This window comes from Osmerus mordax, chromosome 15 (assembly GCF_038355195.1).
Source record: "Osmerus mordax isolate fOsmMor3 chromosome 15, fOsmMor3.pri, whole genome shotgun sequence".
Taxonomy (NCBI): Eukaryota; Metazoa; Chordata; class Actinopteri; order Osmeriformes; family Osmeridae; genus Osmerus; species Osmerus mordax.
In genome coordinates this window covers 8405494-8419687 of record NC_090064.1, presented here as the reverse complement: position 1 = coordinate 8419687, position 14194 = coordinate 8405494, and the positions used below count along the sequence as shown (strand labels likewise).

The 14194-nt window shown below is 46.9% G+C and overlaps 2 protein-coding genes across 3 annotated transcripts in view; both read right to left on the bottom strand.

Moving 5' to 3' along the window:
* Nucleotides 1-3289, bottom strand: part of tgfbr1b (transforming growth factor, beta receptor 1 b) — a 29200-nt gene extending 25911 nt beyond the window's left edge. For both annotated transcript variants that reach the window (XM_067251728.1, XM_067251729.1), the window contains exon 1: nucleotides 3209-3289. In XM_067251728.1, coding sequence (XP_067107829.1) covers nucleotides 3209-3278 — 70 coding nt within the window. In that variant the 5' untranslated portion in view covers nucleotides 3279-3289. The remainder of the gene's footprint in view (nucleotides 1-3208) is intronic.
* Nucleotides 3290-10620: 7331 nt separating this feature from the next.
* The window catches only part of reck (reversion-inducing-cysteine-rich protein with kazal motifs), a 30875-nt gene continuing 27301 nt past the window's right edge, over nucleotides 10621-14194 (bottom strand). Inside the window, 2 exon segments of the mRNA XM_067252134.1 lie at nucleotides 10621-12314; nucleotides 13465-13620. Coding sequence (XP_067108235.1) covers nucleotides 12093-12314; nucleotides 13465-13620 — 378 coding nt within the window. The 3' untranslated portion in view covers nucleotides 10621-12092.

Sequence of the window (14194 nt, the reverse complement as noted above, 5' to 3'; positions counted from 1 at the left end):
GATGCGGCCCGGGTTTATTGTATTTGCTGACAAGGCGCTCCAGAGATGTCGGCGGGGCTAAGCTCCATCCTTTATATCCCCCGGCCAGAGAGAACTTGTTTACTCTGGGGTCTGCGGGGAGTGGTGACGCCTATTAGGAGATAGGCTGCGCTGGCGGGATTCTGACTAATGTGGTGCGCCACTGCCAGCTTTAGCCGCAACAAGAATGTGTGTGTATATAGACATGCACATGTATTGCTGTGTACGAGTTGACTTTTTGCTGTGTGTGTGTGTGTGTGTGTGTGTGTGTGTGTGTGTGTGTGTGTGTGTGTGTGTGTGTGTGTGTAATTATACACCCTACTCCTGTTATGGAGAATACTCAGCAGGACGCGCAGGGACACAATGCTTCACTTTCACAGCTGAAGCACAAAAACATCCCCGTAGCGACATTGTACTCAAACACGACCAACTGCATCCGTTATTAACGTTATTAACATTTTCCTCTTTAGACATACCATAATTGTGCCAAACACCTTAATTATTGGAGAAACGTAAACAACTCTGACGTATAAATAATGATTTAAAAATGATGCCTACGAACTCAAATAAGGAATTTACCCTCAGGAAAGTATCACGCATGCCATGTTCGTCACAGACACACACACATACAGTATATATTGTAGCATACTAGTATTTCAGCGTGTATGTTCCTTAATGGATGTTGAGTGTGTTCGTCTCCACGCAGCGTGTGGCCAACCCCAGGAAGGGACCCGATGTGAGATGGTAATCCAGTTTGCTAAGGTCAAGGGGGCCATGCAGGGGCCAGGCAGTAGCTGTCTCTCCAGATGAGATGAAATTGACCACTGCTGTCACAACCACCCAGTCCACATGTGGAGGCGTTGCCACGGCAAAGACACAGTCTCGGGGTAAGAAGGTTGATGGATGAAGTGTACAGTCAAATGCTATTGTATGGACAGAAGAGCCGGACGGATGCCGGATCATAGCTGCGGCATCCTTGCTGATGAATATGGTCCCCTAGTATACGGTATGGTATCAATGATCAATTGTCCACAAACCTTTAAATGTTTAGTTTTTTTTGTATCCATTCAAATTGGTTATAAATCAGGTGTGATCAATTTCTGACACATTGTTCCTAATAACCAAATCAGACAACACAATACACCTCTAGGAGGTGGGTGAGAGATTTTGTAGGCTAAAAACACATCCCAATCCATTTACTCAGATAGGATCTGTTTCTGGGTAGCCGTTTGATCTGACTTGGACATCTTGTGCATTATTAATCTTACTGGTGACAGTTTAGGGTGGGGATGCCTTACATGGTCGCCTACCGAAAACAAAAAACAGAAATACCACACCGACGCTGAACACTGAGCTTGTTACTATAGTAAAAATACGCGGGTCCTGCAGCGCCTTCAATACCAGTAAGTGGTGCGAGATTAACTCGCGCACCAAGGTTATTGATTTCATTGCACTCCGATGCAAACGACCCAGTTTGTTTCACCCCTCACCAAACCCCAAGCATGGTAATCGTTGTTTATGAAGAAAAAACTCATTCCCTTCCCGCGACTGGACGTCTCAAATTCGTTTTAATAGCGTTATTTGAGGACAGGGTCTGTATAAACAAATGGGTCTGATTATATAGCATCAGAAGGTGCATTTACGTCACCAGATTCAAGGTTCTATAAATTCGATCCCGTCATTCCAGCCTCCCATCCCACACAAAGGAATGTCACACAAAGGAACACCGATAGATGCTAAAAACCAGAAACATTTATCAACGGTTCAACAAAACACAACATTGACTGTAGAAGCATGCAGCCTGAATAACAAATTAACTACACATAGCATACGTATTGTTAAGTAAAGATGCAAAATAAGCATGGCTCTCAAAGGGTCGTTATAAACATTGGCATAGGAGATATTGGGAAGAGTAACATCTCTGTCAAGGACTTTATGAGCAAGAATATCGGTGAAAAAGCATACAAATATCAGTGGTACAAATCTTACGGGGTATTTCAGCAATGTCTTTATCAGCAAAAGGCAGATTCTCTCACTGACGTTAAATGTACAGCAAGTCTCATCCGTCCCACTCGACAGAATGGGACTCAAATAACAGCTCGTTACAAAGAGTCAAAACACTATTGATATTACACACTTAATGCATTCTCTCTAGATTTTTTTTCAATGACTGGTTACCACGAGTAACCTTTTAGCCACAAATTAGCCTTGATAACTAGCTGGCAAGCTAGATAGTCTAAAACTGGAACAGCACAGACTGGCGCTTTAAGTGGCAATCAGGTTAAATTTGTTATTACTCTGTTATTTTAACAGACAGGCAGAACCAAAACAGGAACAACATGTTGTCACAACCTCCTCAAGGAAAGTGCTCTGTTTGCGAGAGTCGTCGCGGCAAGTGATTTGAGGAGTGTACAGGTAGCTCTATTCGGTGTTTTTTTTCACAGCGTGAGCTGAATTCCAGTGTAAATGTCATATTGTTGAATGTTTCTGTGCACTTAAACTGATCCGGACATAATAAAGCATAACGATACGTTAGTTAAGCAAATCAATTGCTAACTACGTGCTAAATAAAGCCAGATGTCTCCTTCAACATGTTATCGACATGTACATAGATGCGGTATATGAAAGTAGCTAAACCTATCTTCTCTCGAATTATTTACTGTAACGGTCTTGAGTTGAATCGACAACATTGGATAGACGTTTTGCAGTTTCGTATCCGTTTTAAAGCACATGGTCGGCGCCCTGGGTCGGTGTCCGGTTAATCAAATTATTGATCAAGGACAAGGATAGAAGACAAACAACGTTTCGCTATGCCAACTTTATAATTGCTCGACTGAGAAATACTAATCTGTCAATCGGACCTCTTCTGTAGAGCAGGTGTGGAGTGACTTTGTGCGAGTACGTCCCGCTTCGATTCCAAGCAAAAGCCATTGCCCCTTTAACTACGACTGAGTTCGATTGTTTTAGTTTGTACTTGCACTTTCACTCATCTCTTTGCAAACAATCTCTTACAATAAAAAAAACTTCCATTGATAGCACGACTCGCTCTGACCTGCGCCATCTTTGAGAGAGAGAGAGGAGACTTCAGGCCGACGCTAACTGTAACAAAGAGCATCAACGGTAGTCCCTACAATATATTTATGTGCCTAGGTCCATTGACAACTATTCGGATGACATCCATTACACTTACCACCATTTTCTTGAATCCTAGTCCCGAAGAAGATGACTATCAAAAAGAGACAGCACGGTACAGCACCCATCGTGGCAACAGAATTACTCCAGACTGCCAGTTCGCTAACTTATTGCTCGCTACTAGTGCGTGGAACAGGAGAAACACGCGTTCGATTGGCTGAGAGCTTCACCACACCCCGCCCAGGCCGAGCGAGCTCTCTCGTACGGTCGTAAACAATCGACACTGATCTCAGCGAATGCAGTTTTCTCAGTTCTGCAATTCTGTTTTCCAAGTGAAACTTTTCTAAACGAAGAAGTTTAGGTTGATGTGTCAATCTTGCTCTCACGAGCTAAATAGTTTATTGTTTAATAAATGAATCACTGGAAATAGGCCTACATTATATTATGACAAAAGGAGCATGCATGGATGCATATTAGGCTACTCTCCTCACTAATTGTTTTCCCTTATTGTCTATTAGGGTATAGGAATCAATGTGTCATTAAAGAGATCCTCACGATTTCTTAAAGAATCCAATACTAATGCACAGGAATAAGCAATAAAATGCTCCGAAAACGCAACAACAACAAACACGTATGTGCCATTGAAACATACACATGCTGCTGCAGGCCTACTGTATATACCCACATATATTATCTACACAGCCTATATTCCATAAGCGTAATAGCCCCCCCCCCCCCCCCCCTACACACACACACACACAGACACACACTCAGACACACAGACACACACTCAGACACACACCTCCCCTTCAGCCTGTGCGCCCCAGGAGGGGACAAAGCCTCTGACCTCCCTTCTCGTCCCTGGGGACTCTGACAGAGATTGATGACGGCCCATTGTTTGATCCGCCTCTAAGCACTGTATGGCCATGCATACTCAGTTTGCACTCGACTCCACTACCTCCAGCACCAGCACACTCCCCATCTGCTTCACACAGTAACCCCAGAAGAAGACAGGCTGCTTGAATCCAGGTGGTCATGGCAGGAGAGGTGCACGGTCATTCTGTCATCAGTTTGTCAGTCAGACAGACAGTCAGTCAGTGAGTCAGTCAGTCAGTCAGTCAGTCAGTGAGTCAGTCAGTCAGTCAGTCAGTCAGTCAGCAGTGGAGTGAGTGTGTCTGCCCTTGCTGGAAAAACACATCCATCACAACGTAAAGGTGGACTGTCTGTCAGTTGGCATTTGAGTGTTTGCCTGACAGAACGGACTGTGTCCTGACTGGAGGTCATCCACACAAACAGCCCTGAGCCAGAGCTCAAGGGTCACAGGATTAGGGATGCCAGAGGAGGACGGGAACAGTTGGGCGCCCTTATCTTCCACTCCTATTTTTGGTAGTCCCAAAACATCCTGGCTGCACAGCAATCTGGACCCTGGCCACTGTGGGGATGACTCCTCACCCCCGCCCCTCACCCCCACCCCTCACCACCACTCTCAATGGCCCCAAGGGGACGTAAAGAACTGTGCAAATGTCTTAGGCACAAGATTCGTTACATGAACATTGTTTCATGTCTTTTTTGTCTTCTGTATTGGTGCGGCAGTATGAAAGTACAGTGTTGAGTACATTTTTGTGTTGTCTTTTCATGTCACTGTTTCTAAAAGCATTTTTGCTTTACTTAAATAAATAAAATATGTTTTCTTTGTGACGAAGACTTTTGCACAGTATTGTATGTCAAATGTCAACGTTTAGTATATAGTCTGTTGCTATGGATTACAGGTAATTTGGTTGGGCCTCAATAGTCTCACTTGACAGACTTGGGTTTCACTCAGGGGATTACTAACAGACATGGTTCCCTGGCGCCCCTGGGCTGAGGGACACGTGCAACACATTCTTACCCAAATACAACTTTTGGTCAAGTGTTTAGAAGATCTCCCCAAACGTTTCCAAAACAATGACAATGCACAAGCACAACCCAAGCTAATACACTATTGCCTAGGCCGACTAGAATACAAATGGATTTCGGATTTGTCATTGAAGTATTTTGGAGTGAATCGAAAAATGGATTGGCCTGCTTATTAAGACACAAGCGGCCGTGCACCTAACGGAACATTAACAGTAAAAGGTTCACCGCTAAACAAAAGTTGATAATCACCGCCTCAAATAATTAATAGATGCTCAGATGACTCATCAACACACATGTCAGCAGCAACTGGCAAGAGGGAGAGGTCCATAGAGCAAGGTTAGCGGATAGATGGTGAGTGGCTCAATGTTTTCCAGACTCGCAGTCTACTTAGGGTTGTTGCACTGACATCAATGTGCTCCCTTCCAGTATAGTTAGCACATGTTTATGGCTCATGCACACTTCCCTGGCAAGGAGCTTTCCCACAGTATCACGTTCCATGGGTGTGTTCGGTGCTCGTCTTTGAAGGCTGAATGATATACAGGATTGGAATATCTGCCTGGCTGCTAAGTAACCACCACTGGGCTCTGCTGATTCCCCCTGCCTGAAAACCACTTCCAGGGGGAGATCTATAGAGGTGACGTCCTCAGCTATCTTCAACTTTGTCAGGGGTCTCATCCTTGCTTTTGAACCGTTAACGCCCATGGAGAGATCGAGAACCGCTTTTGATGTGCTTCCGGTGTACTCTTTTCATGGAAAAAGTGGTATTATGCCAAACACCTCATTTAGAAGGGGAATGTATTGCAGTAGCGATCATTTAGAGATTGCAACAGCACAGTCATTTACATAAAGCATGTGTCGTGCAGAAAAAAAAGGATTCTATTTCTGCTCTGATGTAAAGGGTATTTAAGGATAAGTAGGGCATGTGAATGATGATATCCAGGGAACTGTGTTGCTCTTGAGTGTAGATGGTTGAGGGAATTACATGCCAGTTAAAAAAGGAGTAATAACAACATTTGCGCACTGTGGTGATTAGGAAACAACATCTAAAATGTTTCTCACTCTCTCTCTCTCTCTCTCTCTCTCTCTCTCTCTCTCTCTCTCTCTCTCTCTCTCTCTCTCACTCTCTCTCTCTCTCTCTCTCTCTCACTCTCTCTCTCTCTCTCTCTCTCTCTCTCTCTCTCTCTCTCTCTCTCTCTCTCTCTCTGTCCATCTGTCTGTCTCTCTCTCTCTCTCTCTCTCTCTCTCTCTCTCTCTCTCTCTCTCTCTCTCTCTCTCTCTCATGAATCCCTTAGAAAGGTTTATGTTGATGTTTAATCATGCTTGACATTAGTTTCTAAAGACACAGATACACCCAAAGAGCAAGGGAGGCCATTAAACTCATCAAGAGAGCCAACTAAAGAGTTTATCATTGATGCTGTGCTATGATGTAAAGTGGTGTGTGTTCTGTGCCTCTGGGCCATCTAGTCTAGAGCATCGCTCATCTACAGAGAGAAAGACAGAGAGAGACAGAGAGAGAGAAGGAGAGAGAGAGAGTGAGAGAGAGAGAGAGAGAGAGAGAGAGAGAGAGAGAAAATGAGAGAAACTGAGAACATGCAGACTCACCAACCTAGTAGCAAAGACTTTAATAAACAATACAGTTCACTCACTTTGATAGAATTCGTGACATATTCGTTCTTTATTTCCAAAACACGTCCATATGAACTGTGTGTGTGTGTGTGTGTGCGTGCGCACGCATGTGTGAGTATGTGTCTGTCTCCTCTTTCAAGTATCTCTCCAGTATTCTCTTTGCCGGGGTTTGGTCTCTCTACTTTTCTGTACGTTACTCTGTTCTAGTATCCTTGCTCTCACCAAGATGACACCAGAGACATTGGCCACGACTGCACTTGTCCAGAGAGACGGTACGGGTCTGGGATCTGTGAACAGGACTCTGAATTGATTGGGTTTCAGAGGCAAGGCACCTAACTCCTACCTTCCTCCTGCTTCACTCAGGGTTGACAGTCACCATGAAATGACATTGTGGACTACAAGTAGTGCTGGTCGTGACTCTGGACTGAGACAGCATGAGTCACCCAGGCAGTCAGCAGTGCAGAAAATAATATCAGGGTTATTCACAAGCAGCTCTGAGTGTGACTGTGGTTTGATTGCGTTGGAGATGAGGTTCATTCCCATGGCTAGGAAGGGGGTTGTAGTAGAGGTGGTTGGGATCGGGTCTCCCTTGGTGCAGTGATTCCGAGGAGTCTTCCCGAGGAGTGGGGCGAACGCTGCTCGGACAGTTTGAAAAGCAGGCTATTGTGATTGGACAGCCCTGCCTGAGATTGGAAAGCCAATAAAGGTATTGCCCTTTAGGCCTGGTGATTTGATGTTTTCTCTAACTAATTCATCACAGTGTACGCTGTCATTTCCCCCTTCCCCACCTGTTTGTCTCACCCATCCTTTCTCTGTTCCTCTCTCCTTCCCCCTGTCCGCCTCTCTTCCCTCCCCCTGTCTGATAATGAGCAGAAGGCCAGATGGCAGCAATGCTGGGTCTACCTCGGTGGACAGCTGGTGGTGTCCCATTAATGCCTGAAGAGGGGGCTGTGTCTGTGTCCTTAACCTGTCACCTGTGAGAGACTGTGTCTGTGTGTGAGGCGCTGTCTCTGTCTGTGTCCTTAACCTGTCACCTGTAAGGGGCCTTGTCTGTGTGTGTTAGGTTGTGTCCGTGTGTGTTAGGTTGTGTCTGTGTGTGTTAGGTTGTGTCTGTGTGTGTTAGGTTGTGTCCGTGTGTGGTAGGTTGTGCCTGTGTCTTTGTTCTTAACCTGTCACCTGTGAGAGAGAGACCGTTTGTCCCCGTGACTCAAAAGCACAGCTCTTGGAGTGATACAATAAAGGACTAGAATGAGGAAAAGGTGGCAGGTCGACAAAGACACCTGTGGTGGTAGACATGTTATATTCATAACATGTTTTATTCTCTTCCAGGCTGCGTTGGATACAACATTATTGGCATATTGATTGAGTCGGTGAGTGTTTATTTTCTAGAAGGCTAGCTTTAAACCTTGGAACATTTTGTTTGGGAATACATTGTGATTGAGCAATGTGTTTTGGCAACAGCGTCAGGGTCAGATTCTGCCAGAGTTTTCTGCTGAAAGAATAAGAGAGAGGGAGAGAGAAAGATAGAAAGATAGAATGAAAGAAATCCCTGATGTTAGTTGTCAGTATGTATGTGTGAGAGAGAGAGAAAGTAAGAGACGGGGAGTGTGGAAAGGTGTGTGCGAGTATGCGTCGTTTGTTTCTTCCCTCTCCCCGACACTTTCCTATGACACCCAGCAGGCACTATATCCTGACACTGTCCAATACTGTGCTTTGCATTTTCGAATTCTGTTTTCTGTCAAGTTACCCCGCCGAGTACCTATGCATGAGCTTTGTACTAACCAAAACTGTCCATAGCATCGACGGAACTCAGCTGCAAGCCGATTAGATCACAAACAGACGATGCAACAGACTCATCTGGCTGAGCCATACTAAAAGACTTGTTAAAAGACAATTTTTGGACCTCTAAATATAGTAGTTCTATATTAATGGATGCTATTTCAATCACAGTATGCAGAGAAAAACAGAATTCCATATCAAAACTGTTGTGGGCAGCACAGCACTGATGTCCACTTCCCTCTGGAATGTATTGGTACTGCCACTAAACAGCTGTGATAAACGCGCGAGTGTTTATTGTGCGTGTGTGTGAAACTAATATATTTTTGTGAAAAAAAGCCTGAGAACCAGATGTGTCCTTTAAGTGTTGTCGTTTAGTGCCGGCCAATTACACACCCACATGCTCCTTCTCGCTCTCGTTTTCTGTCTCCTACACTCTCTCTCCCAAGATTTATCAAAGGCGGGATTTTTTTCTGTGTCTACTGGGATTTCGGATTCCTGGAAATTCAAAGTTCACCAACCTCCCCTTCACTTCCCCTTCAGAATGCTGATCACATGCCTCTCTTGGTCAGCTTGTGATGTGTGTCACAAGTCATCTCGTGACGATGTTTCTGTAAAAGGAACTGCGTGTTTCAGCCAACTCAAGGTCGGTCACATAGGGTCTGCAGCTTTTGTTTGCTAAGTTGCTCGGGAAGAGGGGATCCATATATATTGTATTGAGGTTTACAGTAAGTGACATCATCTTATATTTCTGTGTCTAATGTAGAAAAGTGTCTTTAATGATTTGCAAAACACTGTGTGTAGTATTTTGCAAATAATGTGCTGAGAATGTGCTTATAGTTGTCCAGATCAGGGCTGCTGTTTTGCTCCTTGAGTGTCAGGTTTCACTAACTGTGTGTTATTTGACATTTTTGTGTCTAAGCAATCTGTAAACTGAATGAAAGATAAACCCATTTAGCACACAGTTACTGGCAAACACTTCCACTAAACCCTCCAGTCAGCAGACAACTGTGGGCTTGACACACAAAAACACACACACACGTACTTCTCGAAAGCAAGGTGCAAACAGCAAAACACACACACACACACAAATGTGCACACAAGTGTAGGTTTTCTCATGAGCAGGATTCGGAGAAGTGAGTGGGACAGAGAGACAGAGTGATAAAGAGAGGAAAGAGAAAAACAGAGATGGGAAGAGAGAGAGAGGGGATGGAGACCCAAAAGAGAGGGAAACTCTCATGTCATGGTCATTAAGTCCACTGTGAGCGTTTGGCTAAACGTACATCACAAGCAGACAAAAGGTTTGCCTCGTAGACCTTTATCAGGCTCTAGACACTTCTATTTCCTTCTCTGCTCTCCAGGCACTGCCCCTTAGGGTTCTGGAGCAGAACACACACACACACAAACACAAACACACACAGAGACATGCATTCAGTATGCCTTGTAGAATAGCATTAAGGGACTCACAATCTACACCATCTTGTGGTGTTTACATGTATTGCAATATAGTAGGAGGATGGGGAAAGAGAGTGGACTGGAAAGTTGCTCTTCCTGTGAGGATGTTCAACAACACTATTCATGGCCACTATGATGAAACACACTGCAAAAAAACATGTTTTGTACTGTAGGATCTTATTATATTTCATAAAATATGCATTCTGTTGGCATTTTACACACATTTTTGCAAGTACTGGCACCTTATCATCTCTCCACAAGCATGATGCAACACAGCGTTGATCGACGCAACACATCCATGGTTCTGCAGCTCCGCAAACATTGGCAATATGAACACATCTGATATAATTCAAAAATACAACAACATATAAACAAAGTTGAAAACATGAAATAATACAAAAGCCCATGTTGTGGGTTTGGTGCTACAAAGCTGCCTAGCAACATAATACTGATGGTGGAAAAGGGGCACGTTGGAGTGGGGGGGTGGATGGGTGGATGGTGCAGGGCGATGGGGTGGAGGGTGATGGGGTGGAGGGCGATGGGGTGGAGGGTGATGGGGTGGAGGGTGATGGGGTGGAGGGTGATGGGGTGGAGGGTGATGGGGTGGAGGGCGGAGGGTGATGGGGTGGAGGGTGATGGGGTGGAGGTCAGAGGGTGATGGGGTGGAGGGTGATGGGGTGGAGGTCAGAGGGTGATGGGGTGGAGGTCAGAGGGTGATGGGGTGGAGGGTGATGGAGGGCGGAGGGTGATGGGGTGGAGGGCGGAGGGTGATGGGGTGGAGGTCAGAGGGTGATGGGGTGGAGGGTGATGGGGTGGAGGGCGGAGGGTGATGGGGTGGAGGTCAGAGGGTGATGGGGTGGAGGTCAGAGGGTGATGGGGTGGAGGGCGGAGGGTGATGGGGTGGAGGGTGATGGGGTGGAGGGTGATGGGGTGGAGGGCGGAGGGTGATGGGGTGGAGGTCAGAGGGTGATGGGGTGGAGGGCGGAGGGTGATGGGGTGGAGGGTGATGGGGTGGAGGGCGGAGGGTGATGGGGTGGAGGTCAGAGGGTGATGGGGTGGAGGGCGGAGGGGTGGGGTGTTAGGCATACCGGTGACAACGCATTAGGACGGCACAAAGTAGAATACATTACATTCTGGAGTAAAAAGGCTTCATAATTGTCATCATGCAATGAATAAAAGGACACAGAGATTTAAAAAAAATGGCACAGATGATCATATCTCCATCCACTCTTTTTCTTCTTTTTAGATACATATCAAATATAGAACATTTCATCATTCTTATCGACATTATAAAATTATTGCATTGTATTACTTCATATTAGAAAACTATATGCAAGGCTTTCTGTGGATGGGCTGACCCCAAGGGGCAGGTAGGACAGACTGGGGTTGATTGTCGTTTTGAACATGGCTGCTGTTCCTTCATCCTCATATCTACAGTCAGAGGAACATCCTGGATCCCTTTTACTGACTGTCGGAGCAGGGATGACAGTCTCCACTATAGTTAGACCATCGACAGGGCTGAAATAAGAGTGTCAACCGGGTTTGTCTGTGTGTGTAGGTGTGTGGTGTTGTTCAGTCTCTGCACTCATCCACCTCCTTGAATTTACAGATGATTTGTTTCGCGTAGGTGTGTGCGTTTGCATTTGTGTACCTGCGTGTGTGTGTGTTTGTGGGGGTGTAAAAGGGGTAAATGGCCCTCTGAGACACTGTCAAATGTCAGAATTTGAGTGCATCAGTCACACAAACGACTTAACTAAACCACCAGGCACCTACTCATGCGACACGTACACAGACAGACACACACACACACTCATACACACACACACTCATACACACACACACACACACGTGCATGGAGGTGGAGCAGAGGGAGTTGAAAGCACAACCCCCACATCCACACCTGCTGTAAATGAGATTAATGACCGAGTCCTCAGTGGGTCTAACGGCTGAGTTGGGGACGGCCCGGCTGCTGTCTTTCCCCCCTCTCTCTTTCTCCCGCTCACTCTCTCCCTGCCAGACACCGTTCTTTACAACGCTGACGCCGCGGCGTCCACGGGGATGATTGTCAAAAGCTTCAAAGCTTCTCCAGGGCTCCTGTCACAGGACAGACCCAGCGAGTCAGAGCCCTGAGTTCCGCCACCAGCTTCCTGGAAAGGGAGGCTGGCCGGTGGGACTGGATTAGCGGTGGCCTAGGCCCGGTTGGAGCCTGGGGCTAGAGTGAGGAGCAGGCCCAAGGCCAGGCATAGGGCCAGGGGGGAGGGGGCCGCCCTGGGTGCCCCGGCGGAGACGACGGTGGAGGTCATGACCTCGGAGGTGAGGAAGGCGGAGAGGGGGACGTGGGATACGAGGGTGGGGCTGCCGTAGTTGATGAGCGCGTCGATCTTCTCCGCCTCCTTGCTGCAGGCTTCAATCTGACAAACACCCGCACACGCATGCACACGCACGATAGCGAGGAGGGAAAGAAAGAGAGCAAACGTGTTGTCAGGGGGGGAGGAAACTTTTCAAAAGAGATCATATCAATATTAATAACAGTCTCTCAGTCTCTCGTGCTAGTCTCTCTGGATGTGTTGAGTCAGTTGAAAGGCCTAGGCAGAGCCAGGGATCAGTGAAGACGCGAACAGCTCGACAGGGCTACTGTAGCCTGCGCAAGAAGAGTGCGTATTGATCATTGCCTGTAGGAGTATTACAACCGCCATTGTAATAATAAGCTAATCAGATAAACAAATACATGAGTATACTGTGCCTCTCCTCGGTTCCCTTGTGTTATGGGGGATTATGTGTGTGTGTGCGTGCCTGCAGGTCTGGAAGTGTTTGCACAAGTCTTTTCTTCTGTGTGCGTGTAGCGTGCGTCTCTAACGGCGCCCATGCCAGCTGAAGACGAGCACCTGTGTAAGACCTTTTTGTTTGTTCACCGGCTGACACAGAGGATGTAGCTTACATAAGGCTGAGCTCCACTTACATAAGACTTGCACTGCGAGAAGGCCGCGTCCATCTGTCAATGTACCCGCTATCTATGTATGTACTGTGACGGTACTGTACAGCCAATGAATAATACAAGTATCTCAAGCTCTCCAGACCCAGGCAGCGAGTATCTGGGAGACGGTTTCCCTTTAAGCATACTGGATATGTTTTCAAATCCTCCCAGTGTACGCCTATAGAAACGGCATCTACGCGCGTGTGTTCCCCAGTGCGTGCGGCGTGCCTGTGTGTTTGCGTGTGCGCTTGTGCGGGAGTGCCTGCCTTCCTGTATGCACGTGTACGTGCCTGTGTGTGTGTGTGCGTGTGTGTGTATATATAGGTGCGTGCGTAGGTATGTGGGCCTGTATGTGTGTGCACGCGTGCCTGTATGTGTGTATGTGTGTGTGTATATATATGCGTGCGTAGCTATGTGGGTCTGTATGTGTGTGTGTGCGCGTGCCTGTGTGTGTGTGCACACGTGCCTGTATGTGTGTATGTGTGTGTGTGTATAGATGTGTGTGCGTAGGTATGTGGGTCTGTATGTGTGTGTGTGCGCGTGCCTGTATGTGTGTGTGTGTGTGTGCGTGCGTGAGCAGCGTTTACCTGCAGCGGCGTGGGCTGTTGATCCACGGGGACGACGAGGACGACGAGCTCCGAGTGGATGCTCAGGTAGCCGAAGATGTCGCACTGCGGCACGGACACGTGCAGCCGCAGGACCCGCAGCACGTCGTGCACGGTCACCGGCTTGCCGTGGTTCAGCTGGGGGGGGGGGGGGGGGGGGGGTCAAAGGTCGCCGACACAAGACGAGAAGACGCGGTCAGGAACAAAAAACAAGCATAACGGTACATCGAGTTTGATGGTGAACTCGTGGTCAGGACACGGCTGTAGGGTGCGTTTGATCTCCATGTGATGAAAAGTTCACTGTGTTGCAGCGTGGGCAACCCGGTTCTAGTGAGAGTTATGCAGCCACGTGGCCTGGAGCCCTGACTCAAATCAAATGCCCCCCCAGAGGTCATTTGTTTGGCATTAGCAGGCTTATGGTTTGGCCTAGAGTTAATCAAATACTTGTGTTGGGGATTAAGGAGAGACTAATGGCCTGGATTTATGATTAATCTGATGTGAATGAGATGTTTCCTAGACTAACTGGCCTTGCAGCTGCTGACTAACTGTTACAAGTTTGTGTGTGTGCGTGTGTGTGCCTGTGTGTTTGTGTGTGTTTGTGTTTGTGTGTGAGGGAGCGTTTGTTTCTAAGATCTGGCCCTATACAGTTATTCTGAACACGCAGGGAATTTCAGGCAAGGACATGTTATGTTGACGATAGCGTCGGTGTGTC